We start from the raw sequence: 11,016 nt of genomic DNA, 5'->3' as shown, positions 1-11,016 counted from the left end.
GCTAGTGCTCTACCACTTGAGCCACAGCGCCACTTCCGGCTTTTTTCTTTTTGCTTATGTGGTGCTGAGGAATCGAACCCAGAGCCTCGAGCATGCAAGGCAAGTGCTCTACAACTGAGCCACCTTCCCAGCCCATTCTTTTCAGAATTTTTTTTAGGAATATAGTTCCCCACAAAGTAACTACATATGTCCACAAAAATATAAATAGCACAGAATTGCAAACAAATGAACAGGAAACTAATGTATAGTGATTACATGCAACAATTAAAAATCATAAGGCAAAAAATTTCACAGCATGGAAAAATGTTATGACTATTAAAGGCAAACAGGTTACAAAAAATGTATGAAGTGAATTTATCCATACAATATAGACATGCATATATAAAGTTATTATCAGATGTAAGTATTGGTATTAAAATGATGTATGTTTTTTTTGCTTGATTACATTTTGTAAACTGTGTATTAGCATGCTTATAATAATAAACAATATCAAACTCATTCTAGTTTCTTAACAAATTTTCATCCAAATCCTATTCTTTTAGATTTAGCAATGATTTCTATTTCTCTATTTTTTTTATCAACCCTCTTTCTTCCTTCTTTTCTCTCTTCCTCCCTCTCTTACCTTCTCCCTTTCTTTTTCCCTTCCCCTCCCTCCTTCCCTTGTTCCCTCCCTTCTCTCTCTCCCTCTTTGTTTGTCTGTGGAACTAGGGTTTAAACTCAAGTCTTCTGCACATTGGACCATCCCTACAGCACTGAACCATCCCTACAGCACTTCTTTATACTGGTTGTTTTTTTTTTTTAATATGGCATCCTTTTTGCATGGGTATGTATTACCTGAGCCACAATCTACCTCTTTTATGCTTGCAGTCATAGCTGGGATGACAAGTACATGCCAACACACCTAGCTTCTTAGACTGAGATGGAGTCTCATGGAAGTTTCTTTGGGGCTAGCTTAGAGCCACAATTCTCCCAATTTCAGCCCTTGATACTGAGATGACTAGTAAGTACCACCACACCCAGCTACTCAGTTGATAAGAAATGTTTGCCTAGGCTGCCACTGAACTGCAATCCTCCTAATCTCAGTTTCCTAAGGACCTAGGATTATAAAAGGATGAGACACCAACAGGCCTGAGTCCCATTACTCAGACCTAATCCTTTAAATTTTCTTGATTTTGTTAATTTACAGTAACTTTGGTAATTTCACAGTAGTACTGTGGTTCAAGTAGTAAAGTACAACCTTGAGTGAAAAAGCCAAATAAGTACAAGCACAGACACACAAAGTATTTCACAGTTTATATTAACAGTAAAACTCCCAAAAGGAGATTCTCACAAAAAGTTAAAATATTTTTCTTCTTCGTAACTGAGAAATTTGTAAGATTCAAATAAATTAAACATCTAGGAAAATAATGATCAATATCTGGCTTTCCTTACAACAAAGCCATATAGTTCTTAAATTATAAGGCCTCTCCATATAAAATTCATCTTTATTAGTTCACTGAAGTAATACTGAAACTTCAAAAATCACAAAGATGAACATCTATTTTCTTTTATAATTTTTTTTGGGGGGGTCAGTTGTGGAGATTGAACTCTAGGCCTGAGCACTGTCCCTCAGCTCTTCAGCTCAAGGCGAGCACCCTACCACTTGAGCCACAGCGTCACTTCTGGTTTTCTGGTAGTTAACTGGAGATAAGAGTCTCATAGAGTTTCCTGCCTGGGCTGTCTTTGAACCAAGATCCTCAGTTCTCAGCCTCCTGAATAGCTAGGATTACAGGCGTGAGCTACCAGTGCCCAGCCATGAATCTCTACCAATAATGGAAAAAAGTTGAAGTAAACTATCCAGTTAGCTCATTACAAAAATTCTGCTACCTGTACTTTGGTGACAGGTCCTTTCCATCGTCAGGAGGTGGCTCAGGTGGCATTATAAATACAGTGTGCTCACTTTTCTGTGAATCATCTAATTCTATTAATTTGGTATCTTCTGCTGAATCCAAATCAACCTGAAAATAATTAATGTGCATGTAAGATCTAATTCTGAAATTTCAACACATAAATTTAAATTTACTCTTTATTTTGTTATTAACACTAAAGAAAAAATACCTTATCTGTTTTCTCTATGCCTTTATCAGGAAACAACTGGAAAAGGAAAAAAAGATTTTTAATGAAAATCTCCACAGTGAATTTAATAACAGACTTTTTCTGAAATTCTGATTTTTTTCAGTAGCAGATATAAAAATTTCACAACATAATTTTAAGTCTTGTAGTTCTAAGTTAAGACATATATATCTTATACATAATAGAAAATACACTCTGACATGGTGATACACAGAAGTTCAGCTATACAGGGTAATGGTGAATTCAAGGCCGGCCAGGGAAAAAGTACCAAAGGACTCTATCTCAAAAACAAGGCTCTGGCCAGGTGTCAGTGGCTCACACCTGTAGTCCTAGCTACCTAAGAGGCTGAGATCTGAGGATCACGGGTCAAAGCCAGCCTGTGCAGGAAAACTCTGTGAAACTCCTATCTCCAATAAATCACTCAGAAAACCAGAAGTGGTGCTGTGGCTCAAGGGGTACAGCTCCTCACCTTGAGCTCCAAGAGCTAAGGGCCCAGGCCCAGGCCCAGAGTTCAAGCCCCACAATGAAAAAAAAAAAAAAAAAAACAAGGCTCTGGGTTGTTAGACACTAACCTTCAAAAAAAAACAAACCCAAACAAACAAAAAAAACCCTACAAAGTGCTTTATTTTGATCACTTTTTTCTTTTGTTTTTATCAACAGGGTCTTACTAGCTAAACTAGAACTCTCTAGCTGGGCACTAGTGGCTCACGCCTGTAATCCTAGCTACTTAAGAAGCTGCGATGTGAGGATCACAGTTCAAAGCCAACCTGGGCAGGAAAGGCTATGAGACTCTTTATCTACAATTAACTACCAGAAAACTGGAAGTGACACTGTGGCTCAAGTGGTAGAGTGATCGCCTTGAGCTGAAGAGCTGAGGGGCAGCAACCAGGTCCAGAGTTCAATGTCCACAACTGACCAACAAAAACAAAACACAAAACTAAAACTTTCTATGTAGACCAGGTAGGCCTCAAACTCACTCTTCCTGCTGAGATTTTAGGCAGTGCCATCTGGCCCAGACTTGAATAGTTCTTTCACTAAACCTTATTTATAAATAAAAATAATTAATTTAATAAGAGAATTTGACTTCCCAAGTTAAAAAAAAACTATTACTGAACTGTGTTAGTGACTGAAATTATCTAACTCACCTAAGTAAATATTAGAACATTTATTGTATTTGATATTTTGTCAGTCGTTTGCTTGAACTCCGCCTGGGCACTGTCCCTTAGCTCTTCAGCTCAAGGCTAACACTCTACCACTTGAGCCACAGTGCCACTTCTGGCCTTTTCTGTTTATGCGTTGCTGAGGAATCGAACCCAGGGCCTCATGCATGTGAGACAAGCACTGTACCACTGAGCCACCTTCTCAGCCCAGAACATCAATTTTATAAACAAAAATCTTAAAGTTCTAGAAGAGGAGATATGGCTCAAGTGGAAGAGCACTTGCCTTGAGCCAAAAAAAAGAAGCTCAAGGACATCACCTAGGCCCTGAGCTTCAAATCCCAGGACCAGCATAAAGTTTTATTCACATCCTTGAAGTTTTATATCATATTAATGAAAGTCAAGAACAAATTATTCCAGTCTTCTGCAACACAAGGGCTCACAAAAAAATGAAATATAGTAATATTCTGCTTTTTATGGACACAATCTCAAATTTTATAGTTTGTATTAAAAAATCAAGCCCAAGGGCTGGGAAGGTGGCTCAGTGGTAGAGCACTTGCCTTGCATGCTTGAGGCCCTGGGTTCAATTCCTCAGTACCACATAAGCAAAAAGAAAAAAGCCGGAAGTGGCACTGTGGCTCAAGTGGTAGAGGGCTAGCCTTGAGCTGAAGAGCTGAGGGACAGCGCTCAGGCTCTAAGTTCAGGCCCCATGACTGGACCCCCCCAAAAAAAAATCAAGCCCAAGATCTGCTTAGCAAAACTAAGAAGCCTATTAATTAGAAAAACAGGGGTTTGGCAGTCATAAAGCTCTAGCCAGTGAGCAAAAGCTCAAGTGTAAGATACAGCAAGGACTACAGGAGACTGAGATCTGAGGATCACTATTTGATGCCAGCCTCAGCAGGAAAATCTGACTCTATATCCAATTAACCACCAAAAAAAGAGAAAAAAAGTGGAATTGTTGGTCAAGCAGAAGAATGCTAGCCTTGAGCACAAAAGCCCTGAGTTCAAACCTCAAAACCAACACAAAACAAAAAATTAGACATATATAAGTAATATCACTGTTAAACATCAAGCTAGAAACATGGGTCAAGTGGTAGAGCACGTGTCTGTGTCTAGGCAGCATGAAGTCCTGAATTTAACCCAGATAAAAACAACCTCTAAAACACTTGTGCTCGAGCCTGATCACAAACACACGTGTGTATGCATGTGCGCACACACATACTTTAGGAAAAGCTTTCTATTCTAACATACTTCCAAATACCTTCAAGACAACAACTACAATAATTAACAAAAAGTATGTGGTAAGACAGGAAAACTACAAAAGTGAATCATTAAAAAAAAATTGAATGTGTGCCAAACTTTTTCTTTTTTTTTTGGGGGGGGGGTCATGTGGGGCACTGTCCCTGAGTTCTTCTGCTCAAAGCTAGTGCTCTATCACCTTCAGCAGTTAACTGGAGTAAAGCGACTCATGAGGCCTTTTCTACCCCAGCTGGCTACAAACTAAAATCCTCAAAGCTCAGCCTTCTGAGTTGGTAAGATTTTAGGCATGAACTACCAGTCCCAAGCTGTTTTTTTCTTTTCTTTTTTCTTTCTTTTTTTTTTGTCGGCAGTGGGGCTTGAACTCAGGGCTTGGGCGCTGTCCCTCAGCTCTTCAGCTCAAGGCAAGTGCTCTACCACTTGAGCCACAGCACCATTTCCAGTTTTCTAGTAGTTTATTGGAGATAAAGAGTCTCACAGACTTTCCTGCCCGGGCTATCTTTGAACCGTGATCTTCAGATCTCAGCCTCCTGAGTAGCTAGGATTACAGGCGTGAGCCACCAGCACCCAGATGTTTTTTCTTAATATAGGACAAACTTACCTTCTCTATGCAATCATCAAAAAATGCCAATCCAGTATCTTTATCACTTACAAAACTACATTCTTCAATAAAACGAATAAAAATCTGTGTTTTGGATAAAAGGGTATAGAACTTTGTATAGGCACGGTCTCGGCTTTTTAAAAATCCTGAAAAGCAAACAGAGTAAGAATAAAATTCCCATTTTAAAGTAGACCTATATTTAAACATTGTTTTAATGTTCATCTACATTACATTCTCTTTACACAAATACACAAATATTTATAAAAATTTCTATTAACAATATGTAGGTCTGGTCTGCATGATTCACTCATGAAAAAGAAGCATTTAAAATGATTAAACTTTTCACTTAGTTTTGGGTTCCCACTATGGAAACTCGTTCCTGAGTTAGTTTCAAACTGTAATCTCCCATCTCTGTCTCTTAATTAGTTACAATTATAGGCTTGAGGCTTGAGCCACTTCTCTTAGCTTCTGATACACTACAGCAAAGAGTCAATGACCTTCCTCTGAAAGTCATTACATGTCTGATGTTCAGCTGAAGTTCAGGCATCTGCCTAATCCACTCTTCTCCCTATTGATCATATAGTCATATACTGACATCGGGAACATTTTCCCTTCATTCAGGAAGAAAAGGGCACTTGATTCAAAGTGACAACAATCGTACATACTATTATAGTTTGAATATGAAGTGTCCCATAAAAGGCACATCTGTTAAAAGCTTGGTCCCCAACTTGTGATGCTGTTGAGAAGTGATCGTGGTTGACAATGTGGCTCAAGTAGAAGAAAGCTTGCTAAGCATGCTTGAGGTCCTGGGTTTAATCTCTAGTACCATAAAAATAGTGATTGGATCATGAGGACACTAGCTTCATCAATAAACTTCACACTAAATAAACTATTAGGAGGTTGGACCTGGGTGAAAAGAATAGGCCATGGAAGCTTGTCTTCTAAGGGTGTATATTGCCCTTTCTTTTTTTTTTTTTTTGGGTCCGGTCGTGGGGCCTGAACTCTGGGCTTGGGCGCTGTCCCTCAGCTCTTCAGCTCAAGGCTAGTGCTCTACCACTTGAGCCACAGTATCACTTCCAGCTTTTTTCTTTTTGCTTATGTGGTGCTGAGGAATCGAACCCAGGGCCTCATGCATGCAAGGCAAGCGCCCTACCACTGAGCCACCTTCCCAGCCCCATGCCCTTTCTTGTCTTTCTTTCTGCTTCCCGATGCCATTAATTTGAGCAGTTTTCTTTTGCCATGTCCATGTTTATTCCACTTTGCCACATGCCTAAAAGCAATGAAACCACCTGACTATGGGCTAAAACAAGTCAAAATGAATTTTTTCCCTTTTAAGTTGTTTTCTCAAGTATTCTGTCATAATGACAAAAAGCTTACCAACACACAAATCATGGAATACTCTAGGCTCTTAATTCCATGACTTCAGTGATCCTACGATCTATCTCACCTCATTCTCCAACTTCTATATAGTCACATTCTTTACATTTTCCTCATCATTACTGAAACCGCTCTGTCTCCTAAATCTCTTAATTTTCCTATCACTCTCACTCCATTATTCTCATCTATTTGGTTTGCTTCTAAAACGTTAATTTACTTCTACCAATTTTTTGTTTGTTTTTATTTTGGGCAAAGGTAAGGGGTATTGAGGGAAGGGGAGTAAACTCATTAAAACCTCCAATTAATGACCATTTGACCTTTTATCTACCCCTTCCTTTCAATTATCACTTTTCTGTCTATCTGGTATATATTTCAGTTAGTCAACTATCTTTTGTCCCCTTTTTCCCCCTTCAAACCTACCAGCATAACCCAGTTCTGGAGGAATAGAAAGCCTACTTTTTCTGAATTTGAACCTGGATGACTAGACACATGAAGAAAAAATGTTCTACAGACAGATCAGAAGCACTTATGACAGCAACCCTACTATATTCCTTTTTTTTTTTTTTTTTTGGATCCAGTCGTGGGGCCTGAACTCTGGGCCAGGGTGCTGTCCCTCAGCTCTTCAGCTCTAGGCTAGCACTCTACCACTTGAGCTACAGCACCACTTCCGGCTTTTTTTCTTTTTGCTTATGTGGTGCTGAGGAATCGAACCCAGGGCCTCAGGCATGCAAGGGAAGCGCTCTACCACTGAGTCACCTTCCCAGACCTCCCCTACCTTTTTTTGCTGAAGGATATGGTGCTCTACCACTGGAGCCACAGATCCACTTCCAGCTTTTTTGTGATAATTGGAGATAAGAGTCTCACAAACTTGTCTGCCCCAGGCTAGCTTCAAATTGAGATCCTCAGATCTCACTTCCAGAGTAGCTATGATGATAGGCATGAGCCTCGAAACCTAGCTATTATAATATTTTAAAGTACATTGGCTACTTTTTTCATATGAATTTTCTTATTTACTCTGTACAAACTATAAAGTTATATTCCCATCTTAACATGAAAGCATGATGCTAGAAAGATTTTATAAATGACCAAGCAGAGATCCTAATTCAGATCTGATCCTTATTGCCTGAGAAGTATTTTAAGATGTTTCCTGGTCTTCTCTAGCTTAAATCTCTTCCCATTCGCCAAACTTATGCTCTTCCCAGTGAAGTTGTACAAAATACCCATTTGGAAGAATATTTTGAATTTTCTGAATTTTGACACTTCTGAATTATTGTGCATAAATTGTTTTCAGTATTTGTTCTACTTTTGATTTTTAGATTATTCTCCATTTTAATTATTTTATACTCAAATTTCTTTATACCCCTGCATAATAATGAATCTAATGGTGACTAAATATTTGAGTAAGTTATCCTGAAGCAGAAATTATAAAAGGCAAAAGCATTACGTGGTAAAATATTATGTTTATTTTTTAAAGAAATAGCTTTTGAGCCAGGCACTGGTGTCTCATGCCTGTAATCCTAGCTACTCAGGAGTCTGAGATCTGAGAATCACGATTCAAAGCCAGTCCAGACATGAAAGTCTGTGAGACTCTTGGATATTTTTGTTTTTTGTTTTTTTGGGGTCCGGTCGTGGGGCCTGAACTTTGGGCCTGGGTGCTGTCCCTCAGCTCTTCAGCTCAAGGCTAGCGCTCTACCACTTGAGCCACAGTGCCACTTCCGGCTTTTTTCTTTTGCTTATGTGGTGCTGAGGAATCGAACCCAGGGCCTCATTCATGGAAGGCAAGCACTCTACCACTGAGCCACCTTCCCAGCACCTCAGGAATCTTTCAAAGCCAAAAACTACAAAACTAAGGAAACAAAGGCAAATCAATAGCTTTAACTAAGATAACTGACTATATGGCATTTTCTTTTATTATCTTTAAATAGTTGTAGAAGGGGAATTCAATTCAATGCATCAGTTTATAAGTACAATGTATCTTGACCAAAGTCATCTGTCCATTGTTCTTCCCCAATTTGTCCCCAATTTGATTTTTTTAATAAAGCCTCCACTTTCAAATTTTTCAGAAAAATTTAAAAATAAATTATTCAGAGTTGGATTACAAATACACAGAAATCTATTATATTTTAATACAATTTCTTAAACCTGCTGTGAATGTTTCTTCATAAAAATACTAAGTATTACTCAGCAGGCTGAGATCTGAGCATCACAGTTTAAAGCCAGCACAGCTACAAAATCTGTGAGACTCTTACCTCCAATTAATCACAGAAAAAAACAGGAAATGGAACTGTGGCTCAAGTGGTAGAGAACTGGCTTTGAGCAAAAGAGCTAGGCGCGGGTGGCTCACCCTGTAATCCTAGCTACTCAGGAGACTGAGATCTGAGGATCATGGTTCAAAGCCAGCCCAGGGGCAAGGAAAGTCTGTGAAACTCTTATCTCCAATTAACCACCAGACAACTGGAAGTGGCACTGTGGCTCAAGTGGTAGAGCACTGCCTTGAGCTGAAGAGCTCAAGGGCAGTGCCCAGGCCCAGAGTTCAAGCCCCAAGACCGACCAAAAGAAAAAAAAGCGCTCAAGGACTGTACCCAGGCCCAGAGTTCAAGCCCCAGAATTAGTAAAAACAAAAACAGGCTGGGAATATGGCTTAGTGGTAAAGTGCTTGCCTAGCATGCATGAAACCCTCAGTACCACATTAACAGAAAAAGCAGGAAGTGGTGCTGGGGCTCAAGTAGTACGGAGAGTGCTAACCTTGGGCACAGAGAGGCTCAGGGACAGAGCCTAAGCCCTGAGTTCAAACCCCAGGACTGGCAAAACAAACAAACAAACAAAAAACTAAATAGATGAGGGAAGGGGTAACATTTAAAAAACAAAAGTATTCTTTACCTGACTTACAATACTTACTTTACAATAACAATTTTAAAAACATTTTTAAAAAAGAAAGAAATACTAAGTAGAACGTGTCCTTTACTTCAATTAAAAATAACTGCATTTTCAATGCTACTCACCTTGTCGATCAAACAATGAATCTACAGCTGTGGCTTTATTTGAAGGAGCCTCTGTAATTGGTCTGAGATATGTTCTATACCCTTTTAAAATAGATGCCATAAATCGCAAAAAAGCCTCTTGAGTTTCCATCTCAAGTTGTGTTGTCTTCTTTTGCCAGGAGAAATCTGCTTCAATTGGAGTCATTTCAATTGCTGAACCTTCTTGAGTTTTTTGGTGAACTGATGAAGACAAAAATGGCACTAATCATCTATACTAATACTACTAGAACGAATCTCTTTATACTTACTGATGGACCACAGTAATAGTCAATATAAAGTTCTCACCCTTTTTTTTTTTTGAGGGGTGCGCAAGGTCTCACTGTGTAGCCTAGGCTGGCCTCAAACTGTCAATCCTTCAGCCTCAACCTCATGAGTTCTGGGATACAAGTGGGCCACCAAGTCTGTATTATACATAACTTTGTGGAATTCCTCTCTACATTAAATAGAGAACTGAATGCCCAGTGTATTGGTTGCTGTACATTCATAATTCCATAACTCAAGACTCTGAAACAGGAAATGGGAAGTTTAAGAGAGACATGGCCTACACAGCAAGACACTGCCTGGAGGTGGGGGGAGAAGGGGGCATGCGGGCGGGGGAAGAGTTGATAGAGGCCAGGTGCCAGTGGCTCACAACTGTAATCTTGGCTACTCAAAAGGTAAGATCTGAAGGTCAAGGTTCAAAGCTACCAAGGAAGAAAAGTCTGCCAGGCTCTTATCTCCAGTTAACTAGCAAAAATCTGGAAGTAAAGATTTGGCTCAAGTGGTAGAGTGCTAACCTTGAGCAGAAAAGGCCAAGCAAGAATATGAGGTCCTCTCTTCTAAATTTGTTGATGACTTTTTTTTTTTTTACCTCATATATGGTGTATACATGTGCACGTGCACATATGAGGGAAGCTGGGAGAAAGGCACAAAATCAGAGGAAAACAAGTGAAAAAATACAGCATAGGCACCCATCAGCTGCACTGGACATTAATGAAAGTGAACTAAGCAACTCAAGGGCAATGATGGGAGAGAGAGAATGAGAGAGAAAGAAGGAACAGCTGACACGAAGCAAAAGGAAAGAAATGTACATATTATTCGATTTAGTAGAACTAGTTTTTAGTTAAAGTTCCTAGAGTTCATAAGCTTTGTAGATTAAGATAATGATGATTATTATTGTGAAAGGTAAAAGGTATTTGTGACGTTAGCTAAATATAACTATGCCATAGTACTGTGAAATTTATGCAATACTTAATTTCAATAAAGAATCATTTAGGGGGAAAAAAAAGGATGTGAGGTCCTGAGTTCAAGCCCCAATACTGGCACTAAAAGAAAAACAAGAAATGGAGTAACAAGAATAATTGGGGCTGGAAAGGTAGCTCAGTGGTAGAGTGCTTGCCTTGCATGCATGAGGCCCTGGGTTCGATTCCTCAGCACTCCATAAGCAGAAAAAGCTGGAAATGGCGCTGTAGCTCAAGTGGTAGAGCGTTAG

The 11,016-nt window shown here is 39.3% G+C and overlaps 1 protein-coding gene across 1 annotated transcript in view; it reads right to left on the bottom strand.

Annotated features, from left to right (window-relative positions):
- The window catches only part of Dennd4c (DENN/MADD domain containing 4C), a 105,505-nt gene that overhangs the window by 53,878 nt on the left and 40,611 nt on the right, over positions 1 to 11,016 (bottom strand). The window contains exons 10-13 of the mRNA XM_013020762.1: positions 9,507 to 9,725; positions 5,128 to 5,273; positions 2,098 to 2,133; positions 1,867 to 1,997 (exon numbers count right to left, since the gene is read on the bottom strand). Coding sequence (XP_012876216.1) covers positions 1,867 to 1,997; positions 2,098 to 2,133; positions 5,128 to 5,273; positions 9,507 to 9,725 — 532 coding nt within the window. The remainder of the gene's footprint in view (positions 1 to 1,866; positions 1,998 to 2,097; positions 2,134 to 5,127; positions 5,274 to 9,506; positions 9,726 to 11,016) is intronic.

The sequence above is a fragment of the Dipodomys ordii genome, unplaced genomic scaffold (assembly GCF_000151885.1).
Source record: "Dipodomys ordii isolate 6190 unplaced genomic scaffold, Dord_2.0 Scaffold53, whole genome shotgun sequence".
Taxonomy (NCBI): domain Eukaryota; kingdom Metazoa; phylum Chordata; class Mammalia; order Rodentia; family Heteromyidae; genus Dipodomys; species Dipodomys ordii.
This window is presented reverse-complemented; position numbering and strand designations above follow the sequence as displayed.